This window comes from Plodia interpunctella, chromosome 1 (assembly GCF_027563975.2).
Source record: "Plodia interpunctella isolate USDA-ARS_2022_Savannah chromosome 1, ilPloInte3.2, whole genome shotgun sequence".
Lineage (NCBI taxonomy): Eukaryota > Metazoa > Arthropoda > Insecta > Lepidoptera > Pyralidae > Plodia > Plodia interpunctella.
In genome coordinates this window covers 11,986,385-12,005,266 of record NC_071294.1, presented here as the reverse complement: position 1 = coordinate 12,005,266, position 18,882 = coordinate 11,986,385, and the positions used below count along the sequence as shown (strand labels likewise).

At 35.3% G+C, this 18,882-nt stretch overlaps 1 protein-coding gene across 3 annotated transcripts in view; it reads right to left on the bottom strand.

Moving 5' to 3' along the window:
- Acsl (Acyl-CoA synthetase long-chain) overlaps nt 1–18,882 on the bottom strand; it is a 43,623-nt gene that overhangs the window by 20,385 nt on the left and 4,356 nt on the right. The window contains exons 1-2 of one of the 3 annotated variants that reach the window (XM_053764371.2): nt 14,280–14,471; nt 3,438–3,477 (exon numbers count right to left, since the gene is read on the bottom strand). In XM_053764371.2, coding sequence (XP_053620346.1) covers nt 3,438–3,460 — 23 coding nt within the window. In that variant the 5' untranslated portion in view covers nt 3,461–3,477; nt 14,280–14,471. Of the gene's footprint in view, nt 1–2,290; nt 2,411–3,437; nt 3,478–14,279; nt 14,472–18,882 lie in introns of those variants that run through there. The other 2 variants (XM_053764452.1, XM_053764524.1) reach the window with 2 other exon arrangements.

Below are 18,882 nucleotides of genomic sequence, written 5' to 3'. Positions count from 1 at the left end.
ACACCAATGATTCATGACACGGTTACATAATTCCATTCCCAACTCTGAACGTTCACCCGAAATTATCATACAATGGCTTCCAAAAATCTGCTAATAAAATATTACAATGCTTTCTCTAACAACGAACTCTTTCCACGTCTGTCTTTAGACTATCCTATTCATAACTTTTGGTGTAAAATACGCTACACATCAACATACTAATGGAATGCGAACTCTTGTATCCTTATTTAATAGTAAGAACACGTTCATATTCCACGTCTGCAGTAACCACTTCCCATATGGTGGGCCCAATGCGTGTAGTATAAGCTGGTGTCAGATTTTATCAAAGAAATTTGACATGACTTTTACGAGTGCTGCCATCTAGAGTAGTAATAGTAGTACTCTTTACTATGGACGTATTATACAATCGTTCGAACGCATTCGAGTGGGAAGACTGCATTGGTTGCATTCTTAGATGCATTGCGAATTGGGACTAGTAGTGAAAGCGGCTGGTAATGCAGCACTGTTAGTACCCACTCGGTCAGGATGCGCCGGCGCCGACTTGTTCAAGTGCAACGGTTTAAAAATCAAAATAAACAAAAATTATGAACTTTTAAATACGTTCGTATTCTCCAAACGCAACATTACGAGTATTTGTTAATGATGAGGATACTGATCCAATCCTGTGTAAGTTTTGGGATAAGAATTGGGCGTCAAACAACATCACATGTTGAAATAAGTATTATTAAGATTTAGAAACCTTTTTTAGAACCAGAAAATGCATAAAATTACAAAGCGAAATAGTTCAAAATACATGAAAATACGTGAATCAGGACAGTACTAAACAAAATAGATTTCACACAGGACTTGAGACGTGGCACTTATAAAAATAGGTCTCATTTGTCGTCTGCATACACAGCTCGACCGAAATAGAATTAATCTGGTTTCAACTAAACGTGTACGGAACTTCATTACCTTTGATGAATACTGAAATGAATTTGTGATGTGTCTGCATATTGGATATTGATACTGCACCATCGACATTGATAACTAATGGGAAACAGGGATTGAAAACACCGTGTAATGTCATTATCTTTCTCTTTCTCTCATTTGAGCGTTTTCCCGGTTTTTCCTCAAATGTTGAGCGTCGGAGCCCAGGGTCCGGATTCCTACTTTTTCGTCTCCACCTCACAAGGTCGTCAGTATCCTTGGTCAGATCATTGGCTGGCACACATTAATCATCCTTGACTACATTATAAGGTCAGACTCGATTCGTACTAACAGATCTATTAAAATAAAAGTAACAAATTGCTTTTCAAATAAATATACGATTCATGAAGACCTTCGATTCATAAAGGCATAAAATAACATGTGACATGGATTTTTATTAATACGTTTTGAAATGGTCTAAATTAGTATACTACAGCTTTCATTTTCACTACCATAGACCTGCGTTTGTGGAATATCTATTTTTATAAATCTCGTCCTAGAATACCGGACGTTCCGTTGCACGCTATCTATGGCCAGACGCATAATTGTGTCAGTGTCAATGTTACTACATTATAATGGAGCGCGCGCGCTTCTCGTGAATTCGAAATAATTGGCGCACATTATTTTCCATTCCACATTTACTACATTATCAGACAATAGTCACATCATCGTTATACCACAATCCGGCCACAGGTTAATCGCACTAATCACTCATATTATGATAACCCGATTAAATTTGGATATCATTTAATTTTTAGTTATTTTTCCTAGATCGCATAATTCTGTTGAATTCTTTTATTGATTCATAGAATTTCAGTAAAGTTGAACGAACCATTAGTAAGAATAAGGAAAAAAAAAATTAAATGGAAATTTAAGTTGCCAAGAAATGGTTTTAGCAATACGAACTACCACTAAGAAAAAATTGTGGCTAGACTGACTAACCACAAGTTTACATCATTTGAGAAAAAAGATTTTCTGATATACAAGTATGGTGACTAGGATCTCCGCTGCTGAATATCGGTCCATTAGACCTATTATAAGATCTGTTATACATTACATTTCAAGTATTCTTGCGAATTTGAGGATATCGTCGGATCTCTTATTAATAAACCAGCTTTTACCCACGGCTTCGGCCGTGTGAATTTCCTGTAAATGAAATGTACTTTTCTCGTAATTAAAAATATATCCTTCTCTGTACTCTTTAACTATATGTATAAAAATATTCAAGAAGATTGGTTGAGTGGTTGGATCGTGAAGAGTTAACAAACAAACTTACTTTCGCATTTATAATATTAGTTAAGATCCTACAAATTCCACTTACTTGTTTCCACCCATAATTGAACTTTCAACTAACACACACGACACTCCTTGACGGTATCGGTCAACTGAATGGTTCGTATTTGAACAATTAATAAATATATCATTGGTACCAACTGATTACTGTTATCAGATATATCTATTAAAGGGATTTGCTTTACACAACTCAGATAAGATATACATAAGGATACATCGATTAATACAAACATGAGTCAAGTATAGTAGCCGTGCGGATATGAAGTTTCAATTACATAATGTAAACATATAGTAGTTTTTACTAATGTTATGTAACTCTTACTTTTGACCAATGTGCGTTGTGCGAATTTGCTATTGTATATGTACGCAGTGTGACGCAGCTGACCAATCACAGTATGCCATTGTGACGCAACGACTGTGATTGGTTAGCTGCATCTCACTGCGAATCGACTCGATGGTGCGATGTAAATAGCAAAGTCGCACAACGCACACTGTCTTTGCATGTTTTAATTATGATTTATTTTCCGAACGGAAAATTTAAATAACGAATTACAAAACAAGAGATGGCCATCGACCACGACATTGACGTTAGCATATTTACACATTCACAGATTTCTTTTCCGCAATTTGAAATAGGAACAAGTTTTTTTTTAATTCGCAAGATTGACCTCTCGCCATGTTTACATATACGTCCAATTATATTATTTTTTATTATCAATTAAAATATACATATAAGTCACAAGTAGGTAGAGTAGATTTATTTTAGGCTTAAGGTTTATCAATATCATTAAATATATGATAAGTGCAATTCAATGTAAAACTAAAACTAATGCTACGAGCCTGTAAAACAAGAATATTCTGCGCGATTAATACATGAGACTTTGAAAGTTATAATCTTTAAATATATCATAAATTGAGTATATTATGTATATGACACAATGGCATTGAAATAACTCTGTCCTTTGCCGTTATGTGCAAAATTATAAGCTAAAGGTCGTATACAGGAAAATCAATGACCGTTTCCTCCAACTCAGTTTCTCTTCAAAGTTAATTAACTTCAATCGAAAATAAAAACATAAATCAAATTTTACTTCGGATAGGGTTCAAACTGTTTCGGCGTTTGGGTGTTATTGAAATATATAAATTATTAATAAATATTAATAATTTGTACTCACGTCTCATTTTCGTCTATAAACATTTCTGTGTCCTTTTAACCTGGAACAAAAAATAAGTTTGGTCAATTTTAAGTCACGAGAGCAAACTTGCATTGCACACACTGTCGTGCTGTCTCGCGTATCCTACCACCTGTATGCTGAAGGATCTGTATGACGCCACAGATAATGCTGTATTGGTGGCGTATTGGTCTTCACGAATATGATTCACCAAGTTGACAAGCTACGAAGCAAAATTGCTACAATGCTAGCAAACGCCCAGAATGGATAAATGATTATAATGTAATAAATCTTTATCTGATATTATGTGCTGAAAAATTGTCATATCATTATTCTTGGTATTGTTTAATGCATTCTTCTTATAATAATCGTATTGCTCATGGCCGAGGGTCGTGGCCATGACGTAAAATGAAGACATCCTGAGAAATATTTTTGGAGTGATCCGCCATTGCCTTCGCCATTTCATTAGTTGATAAATCATCAACTAGAGTGCAGGTTTATTCACGGTGTTTGTTGTTGTTCTGTGGTCTAACTACAATGAGATCAGATTTTATACAAACTCATGTGGCACGAGCAAGATTCGAACCTGGGATGAGATCTTTCGGTTTACAGGCGGGCGTCCCAACCATTGGATCACCATCGCTTCTGTATACAGTAAAAGCTATCAAATATCAATAATCTACAAAGCACCTCTCACGTGAAAATAACTAACAAGATTTTTACAGATTGATTTGATCACTTTAAATGTCAACATCCTCAACGATCGAATCCGTGTGAAAATCATGTAAATCAAACAATCAGTAAGTAATATCTAAACATTCGTTAATTCGTGATAAAAAAGTATATTTCTAGAATTGTATGATGATAAGAGTGAATGATATTTTCGTGTTTAATCGTAAAACGGATGTGTGGACGTTGAGATAACTGAACTGAGATTTTTTATTCGTATGCTTTTATTTAGTAAACATATTAAATTAAATTATAAAAGAGTCGAAACAAAATACCTATAAACATTTTGAAAATTTCAAGAAATACGCACAAATCACATCTCAGTTAGGTATAATTGATAAGTGCAAAAGTTTTAATGTTGTCGTGTACGGTCAGCGGCACATCATCTGTATAAGATAATTGCATCGCTATTACCATTCTGTTATCGTCGTATAAAACTTGTTATGCACTGCAATAGACTGTATCTTATTTAAATATATGCAGATTGCAGTCTTTATGGAAAAATCATAATGGAATATCTGTTTATAGAAAAATGATAATTTTTCCCCAATGTGCGCTCGGAACATACGAGTGGTTTTTTGATCTGAGCGTTTATTACTTTGTCAGACGTAGAGCGTCGTCGCTTTCCTTTTTTTCCCGTTTGTTACAATACAGTAGGAGGAGTTTATTGACAACGTTGTTTCACTGTAAGAATACCTACAGAATCCTTCCATTATTATGTGCGAAGGAATATTTATATGCAGAGAGCCCGCACGCAAACTGGGCATAATCGTTTTTGCGCGATGTACCTAAACCCCCATTTTTTTGACGCGAGTTATTCGAACTCGTTTCAAGTTTCAAGAAGCACGCGTACGAAGCGCCAGTAGCGCCACGCCTGAGGCGAGCCCCCTCGAATTATTTTTAGCACACTTGTGCATTATTATAAGACGGCAGAAAGTAGGCCTTGAGTAGGCGAAACTAAATACTACTACGCTTTTGCAAATTGGCGCGGATATAATAAACCACTAAGATATTCTAAACATTAATAAAAAAACAGTTTGTGACATCATAGTAGAATTAAATTACTCCGAACTCGCTCTCTATTATACTTGCCATAAAAAAAAATGCAATGCGATAAATTGCAATTTCCTTGTATATTATAAATCACACAGTGCTTGTAGTGACAGGCTAAAAAGAAAAAAATAGATGTTATATTGAAAATTAACTGAATCCCTCAGAAATAATTGAATCCCTCAGAAATGAGTCTCAAAATGAAGTGAGCATGTTCAATAATTTTAAAGAATTATTCGCACTTTAGGAAGTCTGTAATTTTTAAATCTTCCATTGTCCTAAGGGACAAACAAGCATTTATCTAACTACACGTACAGTCAACAACATGTAAAGTCCTGCAAGATCCACTATGCCACAAGAATAAGGTTGATTTTGCAATGAATGCAATATACCTATATGCTGATAAACACACCAGGCGCGGCGCACAATCCGCATGTAATTAAATTACCCTCTATTGTAATAGCGGGCACTAGGTGGGTTGAAGTGTTGAATAATTCGCAAATTAGACCCTTTTGACTGTTCTGTCTATAACGCTAGACGACCATTACGTCATCTCAGCGTTTTGCAGACATCAGCTTGGCCGTCATCAGGGCTTTTCCTAGCAAAATTATTGTAGTGAAGTTCGTTCCTTGAAAAGAAACGGCGTCATACAGGTTAATGTTAATTTTGAAAGCTAAACAATGATAAACGTCACGTTTTGTTAACTGAGGTCAGTTGCGTGATTCATTCCACATTTAGAACAATTCCCTTTTTTTAAAGGTTTCGAAAAGGCGAAACTTGGAGAACACGCGCCGTTTAAAATAAACAAGGAAGTGGCAAATTTGTATTTGGTTAGAGGTTTGCGCCGACACGGAAAGTGCAAAGGTCAAGTGCTTAGTTCTCGAGCGGAGACGGTGCGCGGACACGTGTGTCGTGTTGAATGGCGCACTGGGCTCACTGATATCACCTTACTGCGTTGCTGCACACCAACGGAAATTAACGTGAGAGACGAACCGAGAAACCAAAGTATTTTATTTTTTAGGTTTGAAATAAAGTTTGGCACTAATGATGTCAACATTATATCTAAGTGACCAATTTGTAAATATAGTTGTTGTGGTGGCACAAAAAAGGACGTCGTACACATTCTAGAAACTTTAGCAAAATATTGATTACACATTAATCCACTGGCTGGACCAAAAATTCAACACAATTTTATTGTCAATTAATGTACATTTACTGTAGTTTGCATATGTACTGTATTTGCCCAAATGAAAATGTATTAAACAGTACTAACCCTAATTCAATGTGAATTATTTTTAGAAGACTTTGATCTGCCGTCAACCTTCGCAGTCGTGTATTAACATGACTTTAAAGTTCTATATCAACTTAATTGGACTAGATTATACAGCTTGAACATGATAGTCACGGTCGTAGTACATACATACGTCGATCACTCGCCTGGCACGCAACGCGGGTACCACGGTGAAGTCAATCAAAGGTTGGAAACAAAACTAACTCAATTGTCCTTAAAAAAGTAAAGTATATATATAGTTTTGAGCCTAATTGCCTCGTTGGTCGAGTCATAGCGGATACATAAATTTCGTACTTGCATATCAAAGTTATTCAGGTATTTGTAGAACACTCATATGTTCGTGTTAATGTAATTATTTGGAATAAATAATAATTTGTGAATAAAAACAAAATTACAATTAATTTACACCTATATTTGTGGAGACCTGAAACCTCGAAAACCAATACCAGTAGGGTCAAGACCGAATTTTATTATGATATCGGAGACTGCATGAATTTAACGAAGTCTATAAAAAACAAATAGAATAAGTGCTAAAACTATCTGTAAAGAAAGAGACGCTTGAAACATGTACCTAAATGTACCTAAATATTATGACATAACATTTTGATCGGAATGGAGATACCGATTTGTTGACTCATTCATCGATAAATGCTGTTTTTATTTTCTTTAAAGACCTATGATAAAATATAGCATATATCTTATACGAGAAAGTAAAACAAACAAATATAGGGCTTATGTCTATGTCGCTTTATGAATACATCGCGTGACCGGAACGACGCATCACGCGATATCATGCAACGAATAGTAACATTCGAACGAGGCAGCTGCGCCTGCGCAGTGGCATATGACAAAACACCAACAATATAGGCAAGAAACTTCGAGAAAAACTTAATGTCATCGACACCTGTAATGAGTTTCTTATGACTGCTTTCTGCAGCAGTGATAGTTTTGCAAATTTAGTCTTTCTTTCTATGAGAGTATTATCATTTGATGAGATTATTAAAATCGAATAGTTGATCCAATAGTGCTCTGTTTTGGTAAAACTTTAATTATGATGTAGTTTAAATAGCTCACTCACACTCAGTAGCCAAAACGTTATCACAAATGCCACTGTGCTACTATAACTATTTTCACCTGTAGTCCTATTGCCTACGGGCAAAAATAGTTACATCAATTACAATATAGCAATTAATTATATTGTTACAAATGAAGCTAGAGTAAAAAATCGAAGCAAAATAGAATATATTTATGTAATTGACACAATGGACACATCTGTCATAATTTCATGTAATTCACATCTGTTATTATTTTTATAAGATTATTTAAAAAAATCCCTACAACTGTTAAAACACAAAACAAATACACACAACAAATACAAATAATAGTACAAATGTTAAAACTAATCTAGACTAATCACGCTGTCCAGCTGCTAGCTGCAATCTAAGGTTACACTGGACGACACAAAGGGCTAATCGTGAATCAAAATGGACTTTGCACTGAATGTGATCGGGCAGGTTGCGATGTAACGCATTCCTTGAAGCAGTAACACAATGGCAGCTCGGGAGGATGATGCCAAACAATGCACTTCGACTTTGGACTGAAAACTGTTTGGTTAGGTTTCCAATAAGTGCATTGGGTAGGTATGGTCGTTCAGTAAACACAGATCGAAAATTGGGTTAAATTCTATTATGGAGATAAAATTGCGTTTGGTTCAAAATAATGACTGGCAGAGAGCGTCTTATGGCATGAAGACCTCCTGTTGTTACCATTTTAAGTTATACAACAAAATCCAATATAAAATCCTAGGATACATGGAATAAAAAATAACTATTATGCCGCAGCGACTCACTTCGTTCGGACCCACAGTGGTAAAACTTGTTACACAAATGTCCAAAGTGAGCCTTGGCCTCCGATAAAAGTCCAATGTTACCAGATCTGTAAGGGAACCCGTGTTTAACAACACCTCAATATACAAGGTCAAGATCATTATACCATACCTTAAGTATAATACAGATGGGTTTACGATTCAGCACAAACTGGGCATAAATTGTTTTGCCAAAGAGGAAAATACTAAAACGATGTATTATCATGCTTACAATAGCATGAATTTCATGCAAAATAAAGAGCATGAGATTAATAGCGCAGTCTTAAGTTTTTTTTCGATAACAATATCGCATAGATTTTTTGGCAAATTATAAATTATTAACTCGTATCACAGGTAAGAAAGACTTACGACTGTGACAAAATAATTTACATTATTATATCCGGCGCTGGCTTAACCACGTTAGGTTAGGTCAATAAACCCGCGCGTTGTGTGAATCATGTTCTTCGTGGTTAGAGTGTTAGCAAACACACAAGCTATACATTCCAACTAGTTTTAATAAATACCACTGAGCACTCATAACGTAAAGAAGACCTTTGCCTGTGACATTTTAAGCACAAACAAACTTTATTCGTGTGTGATTCCCTAATTGAATGTATACTTAGAAAAAAAATACATGAAACTTTGTTTTTGTGTGACCCATATGATATTGAACAAAAAATAATAATTAAAGAAACCATTAAAATGTGATAAAAATAAAATCCACAAAATACAACTTTATTAGTCACAGACATCACGTGTATTTGTATCAAATAAGCTGACCGCTTTGTCGGTCGGACACCAAAATTTTTTTCTCAGTTTTTCTTTTGTTGCAAAGTTTAAATTCAAATAAAGAAGTTTTAAATTTGTCTAATTCTTAAATATACAGAGTTCTTTTTTCAGTGCTAAAATGTTTATTAAACTTTCAGTCCCTGCTCGCAAAATGTTGCGATCAGTGAAAAAACTATTACTTATTGAGCAGAAATTTATAATCCTAACTTATAAGTCTAATGTAGTCCTGTAGGTGTTCTAAATACAATATTTCCGTGCTCCTGTAGCCGTAGCTCCTGTAGAGGTAAAGGTATTTATTCTAATTGATCCTGCCCTGTTAGACCTTGTCCATGGTTAAGGATACTCCTACACAAGACGAATAAATTAAGTTATAGGCAGGATAGACACGTGGATCGAGTTTCGCAGACGACCTTCCAGCAAGTCAAGGTCTTCGACGCTGATTGAGTATTGTGTCATTAATTAATTGGACACTGACTATAATAATTCACAGATAACAAATCTTTGCATGTCAACATAGTTTGGGTTAACGCCTAGAATTTTCCCAATTTCTTCTCAAAGAGTCAGCCGCAAAACCCATATCGGGCGTAAACCCATATATCTGCGTGTGGATGCTATTTATCAAGTAAATAAAAATAGATCATCAATCTAAAATGACCGAAAAAAAAAATATTTATGAGTACATTGTCTGTATTGTAATTAACCTCTACTACTGTTACGGGATACGTCTACGTCATATGAATATTTCTAGTGATTTTTTAGTTCATCGATGACGTTGTTAGCATCAGACAATGACTCTTCGGCCGTTTGAAAGGAAGCCTATACATAGCCTTAAAATATAATTGACGTGTCTATACAGCAACAAGTCTATGGCGTTACGTCACATGAACCTGTAGTGAACACGTCCAGTGGCCCTGCACACACGTCTACGCACGCTATGATAATAGTGATAAATTTGTGTTGTCGACGTGGTGTTGACTGTACTACCGGTATGTGGCGAGACGATCACCTGATGTGAAAAAATGACGTGGCCTCCAATGACAATAGCACAAGAAATCCATTGTCAAGATAAAGATAGATATAACGATTTGCAAAAATTACACATTTGGAAGAACACAAAACAACAATAATACACTCTAGAAGACTATACATATACTTAGTTATTCAAAAGGGAGGTAACGGGAAGGCGAAGGAAATTTAATATTAATGGAAGTAGTAAAATATGTTTTGTCCAAAGTTTCGATCCATTAGCAAATAACCAGAGAGGAGTTTCTTCAAACTATTAGGTTGGTTCAGGGCTGTTATTACTTTTCATTATTCTGACACGAAACTTGTGACAACCCAGCTTATATCGTACACACTTACTTTAGCGGTTATACTTCAGTCACTGCAAAATATCACAATCTACCTCTCGTCTGAGTGCATTCACGGTTTGCATTAATCTTCATGACATGGTAAAAAATTTGAGTAGGTTGAAGCTCTGTTGACTAGATAAAAACCTAAACTTGTCTTCAGCCGAGTTTCTAGTAAATTCGAAGCAGTCTTTCAGTAAAAACATTTTAATTGGTAACATCCGCTGTCACTGAGGTCGAAGGCTATCAGGGACACCCAACTCTGCTCTGATAACCTTTGTTTATCTGCGGTCGCTGTTTATCCGACACTTATTCGTTTGATAGCTATCAACGGTGTCCATAAATACTTGGGGGTTAATAAGGTATTCTTTGAGTTTAGGCCCTTGCCCTGTTGAATGAGCTATCTCAAAAGATTATCTTTGGGTTATCTGGTAATAGAACATTAAGGATATGGAAGTAATACCACAGTATAATAAAATACTCGTAACACGTTGACTGCTAGAAACGTACAAAACTGATAATGAATACACGTGTTAGGCGAAACTCGAAACGTATAGGCTAATGTGCTATGCTTATTAGTATTAACTGCTGTCCGCCCCAATTTTCCAGTTATTTCAACGTCAGAATGGTTGACCACGTGGACTGGATGAAACCTAAAGAGAGACCGTCACTGCATAGTGCTCTAGGTCCAGTGAGTGTATTCATGTAAGCAATAGCATTGACATTGTCGCTGTGTCTCAAAAATGTCAAGATGTCATTGGCGTTTTAAACCGGAAATAACAACCCCTAGGGTTGTATAAAATTTATGTTTATCTGTTCGTGGTATAAATATTTGGACTTTTGCCTTCTTCTACGATGATTTATGAGATTTTATCATGACATCAAGGTTCCGATAACTCCAAACTTGGGCCAGACGGATCTAACACAAGAATAGTTTGAATGATAATGCTAACAAACAATGTCATATAATTGTAGATGTACTTACTTAATTATGTTCGTTTTCTTGTACCATAAATAAATTTGAATCTTACTGACCATTGTGTCGCAATGGTGGAATCACAAGGTCAGAATGAAAGACGATATTTTTCAAATAAAACTAACTCGTGCATTAAAAATGCATGAATCAGTTATATTAGATAAATTGTGTCTATATAAAATTTAATTAAATTAAACAAATCCTGCCATCGAGCTAAATTGCATAGAACGATGATCCAATATTTCACATATCCCTACTGAACAATTTTTTATGGGAATAACTAAATGGATGAGAGACACCTTTTCATATATGTATATAGATTCGATATATGGAACCTTCTATTCTAAAATACACTATCACCGAGAAATCAGTTCAAAGCCATATGTGATTTCCATGTCATTGTTTTGTAACCAACGGTATTGTAAGGGTCACATAAGTTCAGTGTATCTATCACAATGAATAGATTAAGCTAAGGTCACACGTACTCGGAGATAAGACATTTTAATGAGTTTTCAGTCTTTATTCTGTGCGATTAGTGCTTCTTTCTTGTCAAAATACAAGTTTAGTCGACTCGTACATATGTCAGTGCTAGTATTTCTTACATAGCTTTTGATATGGTTTATCATGACCTGTGTTTGTCACCGATAACATAGTAAGGCAAAATGTAATCATGATTGATGACAATCATGATTACATTTTGCCTAACAAAACAGTTTTATTTTGTCTTCAAAAACAAAGTTGAGTGATTTCAAATTGATGTTGCACATTTAGATCCAGGCCATCTTTTGATAATGATAACACTGTTCCTTCCCCTGTCGGCGGCCACTCCGACGTTGCGGACTTTGTCAGGGCAAAGTCCGAATGTCTCAAGTTTAAATTCTTTTAAGGTCCCTTCCATTTTTTGGACGTTTGACAGCGCTAGATGGAATCGCAACGTACAATATAACCAACTTGGTTAGGCACAGCGTGTGCTTTTACTTTTGTGAACACCGTTCCTTCATGTAATTTTCGGACGGTCTTTTTCTTCTTTATGTGCCTATTCATTACTTAATGTTGGTCGTCAGCTCCTTAATTTTTTTTAATTTAATTTCGGACGGTAGACAACCATAGAGGGAATCGCAACGTACAATCACTGTTCAACGTGGTCGGACAGTTGAGCAAGTGTGTCAATCACGTGCACGGGCCGGCTGTCGGTCCAGTGGTTATATCATGAGGATTTAAGCACATAAACACACAGTAGATTAATGTAAGAAACATGGCGCTAATTTCGTGGTCTAATTTTTTACTATATTACGTTTTTTTTTCGAGTGTGTCAGATGATGTGTCTGATGTGTGAGTGTCTAATGGTGTCAGATTTTATTCAAGTAGCTTAAAGACATCTGACACGACTTGACGCAATCACCTAATGGATATTTATGTTTCACTAATTTGGGGAAAAACGTTAAATCATTGTGCGGTGTTGGCCCCTCTTTCTTCTGCGATGACGAGGATCCACTTAGAGTGGATTTTTTTGTTCACGAGAATCAATAAATGTATTTACTTTTCTGTTAACTGTTAATTTGTGTTAATAGTTTCCCTGAAGGTATTCATTCGCACTTTAACCTGATCAATATTTGTTTAGGCCGCGAAAACATTACAAGGATATGCCTCAAGCGTCATAGAATCGTAAACCAGAGGCGTTTTAGCAATTTCCAGTCCTTTTATGTCCAATAGTAAGTGTAATATACGTCAGGTTCAGGGTATTATTATTTATTTACGTGGCAGTCGACAGCGGGGCTCTCCAGAGATGACTTTCATTCGAGTGTGTCATTCCTATAACACTAGTGTCAGATTTTATTTAAGACGCCTAAAAGCTTTTGACATGACTTTTGCGATTGTCTACCGTCATCTAGTTTACTCCACACCCTTATTGAGTTAGACTCATAAAATATATTATCGGTTTCGCCCTTTAGCGGGTAAATGTCATTCGAGTGCCATTTAGTGTACCTATAGTAAAGTTACCACCTGCTTATAATTTGCGAACATGGCAGGTGTCGGAGATTCCTTTAAAATAGGTCATTCCAAGTCTATTAAAATTTAAAAGCTTAACGATTATTCATTATATTTTTCAATTTTATTCATAGTTAATTATCCTAACATTTGGAGGAAGCACTCGATCAATTTCTCTAAATTAAGGTTTAAGATGAACCCATAATCTTACCAGTCGTCATTACGAAATAAGGGAAAGTTCAAGTACCTATTAAATAAATTATTATCAAAGAAAGTAATTACTTTAAATAAAATTAATAATAACTAAATAAATGGTGCATAACACTAAAAGAACCAGCGAAACACACAAATAAGCTATGTTTGAATTCCTTTCAATCGTCAACATTTGATAAAAATTAGCAAAGCTACAAACTAATTGATGTCAGCAATTATCTCCAAGTTAATTCCTAGTTTATATAACCACATGTTATTGTGGGGGGTTATAGTGGGGCATTATATAGGTGTTGAATATTGTATAATAAGAATATAAGTCACGAAACATATAAAATACGAACATTTTTTCGATTAGTTTTAACGATCGAACTATACATGTTCATGATTGTAATCTAGACAGCGAGATGAAGTCATCTAAATAAAAAAGCCAAGACCTAAATAAATCAACGATGAATAAAATATTACAAAGATACCAGCGCGTATTTCTGACAATTCTATCAGATCCGCTCCAAATATTCTACGATTCTTTTTCTACCTTCACAGAAAACCAATTAGTGTTATGCACGTGGTTCAAAATAATAAAGGCAATACTGACCAAATGCGGCGACAATCAGCAAATACAAAGGCGAAACTAATGAAAATATCACTAAGACTATCACAGCCACTGGTACAAATTATCAAAAAATTAAAATTTCTGTACGTTTTATGTTTTTGTTACGGTTTTTGAACGCACGCGATGTAACGGTGTAGTCCACGCGGCGCGCGTTTGGAAACTGAGTCGAAATTTGTATCTCCGAGTTATTCCAGCTAGTGATGTGACGTCTCGAGCTAGCTGGTATATTCTGTTGGACGTTGTACCGATGTTGTCCAGAGTGCGCCGCGTCACGGCCGCGTCTCACGCTCTTGTCATTCGCAAAACAAAAATAAAACGATACCGTTGCTTTGTGGACTCGAGTTCAATCTTTATCGTGTTGAAACAGATTATTAACTTTGGACTTTTCACTGATTAATTAATAAGAAAGGAAATTTGTCATACAAACAGGGTACTCATGTTTACAAGTATCGGTGCATTTTCCTATTTCATTGAGTCAATTGCCGTAGGAAAATACGGTATAAAAGCGTATGGCTTTTAAACATGGCAGAATGAGCCCTCATAATCTAAGAATGAGCTAAAGTTTTCAGAAATAATTACAGAGATTACGAGAATAATTAATTCGGTACGGGATGGATGCACAGAAATTAAAACTAAAAGCGTAGCAAAATATCATCAAGAAATCAGCGAAGTATTAAAACGTGAAAACTAAGGCAATACCTAACGTTGTACTATAATTTATTCTGTAACTAACCAACTGGTTTCGAGTTACGTTTTACCCAGTAATTATTCAGACAGAAGAAAGGTACAACACTAATCATTATGGCAACTCAACGCCCTAATGCATATGGTAGGTTATGTATAGGGTTACCGGCAAGAATTTTGGCCATATTTCAAATAATTAATTACAGAAAATATTTGTCTGTCAGCAAATTTGGGCCGTCACATTGTGATTACTTTTTGTGTCATTGACAATGGAAGTAACAGGGCTATAATATCAAACTGTGTAAGATAGTTCCCCAAAATACCAGGATTTTTTTTCAAGTCAGGGTAGCCCTAGATACGGAGGCTCCCACGTCCCTACTTAGAGCCCTTTTTACTTTCGATGGCATGTACAGTACATAAAATGTCGAGAACAGGTTCCGCGTGGAACTCGGTAATATAAATAACCCCAACGGACAAGAAAACAGGTTAATTACTGTTTGATGCTGTTATCATGTTAATTTAACCAGTTGAAATAAAAATCTGGGCATCGGGGATACCTAGCTGTGTCAGTCATTTATAAGAAGAAATATAATGTAAACAAGCACATGTAAATGTTTTGAAAGAGTAAGAACTAAAGAACAAAAACAGACGCAAAGTACCGAGGTCCTGATGAAGTCCTAAAAAACTTACGAGAAACAGAAGAGAACTAAATAGTGAGAAATTCTGCCACTTACAAGTCTATATTATCTGTAAATATTTTAGTTTTTAATAGTATAATCTCATTAGTTACTCCAAATGAAAAATTGATTCAGAAATGGCGTGACTCCAAGTCATGTCGATTCTCATTCAGGTTCCCTCATTAGCGTCAAGATATCCAGAAACAAATTCAGATCAGCTTTATGGAATAATTATGTTGCACAGCCATACGATTTAAATAAGCATGAATTCAGTTCGATCGGGAACCAGGTCGTATATAACCACTGTGATTTGATTACAGACAGACAACGAAACAGGTGACTAAAAGCTGGTAAAACTGTTGAGTCAGCTATGTGATGATGCGTTTCAATTCTGATGAATTGACGACGTGTGCGTGCATATTACAACAAGAATTTTAATATAAATTCATATGAGTAAGCAATGTGATAAATTAATATTGGCTTTTATCAAACCCATTCGGTTTCTGCGCATTATTCATGAAACTAATAAATGAAATATTCTTGATTTAATAAAAAGGTATTCACAAGATTGATACTGAAAATCATACTCATCTATTAAAAGAGATAGATATATAGATAAACTCTTTATTGCACCATTCTCAAAGAGTTATAAGTTACAACAAGATATTCAAACATAATGAGTGCAAAGGCGGACTTATCGCTAATGCAATTTCTTCCGGCCAACCTTTGGATGGAAAGAGACACAAGTAAACTGAGAGGGTGCAGTAAACTTAACATAAAATATTAAAATAAAAAGATATTGAAGAAATATATAAACATACAGACAAGCGTAAATGTTGTTGTTATAGAACAATGAATAAATATATAATAGATTATAGGAGACTAATATAATGAGACTTTACTTGCCTCCTGAAAGAGGACAAGGTTTGGGCGTTGCGAATTTCAGCCGGCAATGCATTCCACAAACGACACATGCCTTCAAATCAAACTAAGATAAAAATTAACTTACTCCACCACAGAAAATCATGCAATGATAAAGTTAAATCTAGGCGAGAAAAATGTATTTGAAGAACTGCAATGTTAGCTGCATTGCATATCCAACCAGTCAGTCACAACAAATTTCGTAGGGGTATACCTATTCCTCTAAATCCTATCTCTCGATTTTTGTCTAACTTCGAGGACTGAGACATGCCATGATACCCCTAAATTGTCTTAAAGATAATGCTTCAATAAAAACAATTTAAATTCAATTTTTACAGCATAACTATTGCATCCTGCAGAATTGTTACTGAAGAACGAACCTTATACGAAATTGAATAAGGTTTAAAATGTGAGATGGACGAGCAGGGATAGTCCTGTCGGATCTACTCCTACACGTGAGGCATTGCGCGGAACGTGCTGCAAAATGACCACAATGTTGTTGTAGGGTGACCATCGTTCTAATTTAAAATTCCGATTTTAAATTATATTTTTAACAGGATCTGGGTTATTTAAATTTTGATTAGTAATTCTGATTGGCTGATTTTAATTTGACCCGAGCTTTGATAGTATGTACGTTATTTCTATAAATGCCGTCCCTTTTGTAGTTTAAATGGTTATATTAAAATTACTTGGGCAGTCAATTTTAATCAAATACCCTGAACTCGTGACCCAAGTGTTTCGAAATTATCTACATCAATGCAGAACGCATTAAACACTACAATAAACAGATCGTTATTCAAAGATCTCACAAGATAAATGTCCAAAATATGCGAGGGTTTACAAACAAGCGTGGTCACAGTACGCTGAGCGGAAACAGACCACTGGGCAGACGCCAATGGGATAATACTTGTACAGGGTCCGAAGTCCGACCACAAGTCCTTATAGGGTTGCCACGCGGTTGGATCTGAGGGTCTGCCATGAAACAGAACACGTAGCACGTAATTGCGTCCACACGTTCTCTCTTTGTTGACACGATATGGGAAAAAGAGATAGCTTTTGGAAGTTACGTACTACGTATTTGTACATTTCTTGGTAGGCCTTCTGCACAGAATTCGCAAAATATAAAACTATGCGGGTTATTAAAAAAATACTAGAAAATATAAAAATGTCCGATAGACCAATCAGAAAATAGGTGGTTGACCATTGAATGATATATAGATGTTGTAATCATACAGATGTGATCAAAAACAGACAAAAAATGATCTCTGTCTATCATATTGTTAGGTGGTAGGGTAATCTCAGGTAGGGTTGGGGTAGGAATAGGCAAAGGCAGACATTTATATAATAATATAATTAATAAATAAAATACAGACCTGTAAATAAAAAAAAAATAAACTATAGTACTACAACTAAATCACTGTAAAATTTAGAACACTTTTCCGAAACATATTAAAACACTTACCCTTCCAGGGTCTATAAATAATTTAAGATATTTTATAATATATATATTTTATTATTACAGCGTACGTGTGGTACGTGCCGATATCGCTATGGTAATGAATGAATCAAAATGTGATTTCAAAATATCAAGTGGAACAATCATTTAAAATTTTGAATTTAGAATGAAAGAAATAAAAATCATGCCAGCGCGCACGCGATATGACTAAAGAGGTCATAATGCGTGGCGTTACAATATGAACCCAATGAACCATTCCATAGGAAAGTACGTGGAAAAATCGAATATTCTATTTAATTATATTATATTTCATTCGTTCGTAACGTTTATTGGTCCTATAAGAGATGAACATTGGACAAAGGTTCGACCAAAACTGTCCAAACTATAATCCCTACTTTGTGACGCTTAATCTTGTTATCTGACAACCCTAGTCAGCCTGAAATAGGCATACGGGCAGATTGTGATGTTGTTATTTACGGCAATTCACTCGCAGATTGAAATTGATGTGTTTGCACACGAGGGTGGTTATGTTAATTTAAAAAAAAAATAAGTGGAAATCTCATGTCTCTTACCTAATCCCATGAGGAAACATGCATATAACATTACGTATCTATTCTTTAAGAGGTACCACAGAATAACTAATATTGTAAATGCGAAAGTAAGTTTGTTTGTTACCTCTTCACGCTCTATGTACTTAACCAATCTTCTTGAAATTTCTTATACAAATAGTTAAGAACTTTAAGCAGGAACGGAGAAGGACATTGGGTACTCTTCATTCCGGGAAAACAATCTTCTTTACATTATATTGTAGACTAGATGTTGCCCGCGGCTTCGCTCCCGTGGACAT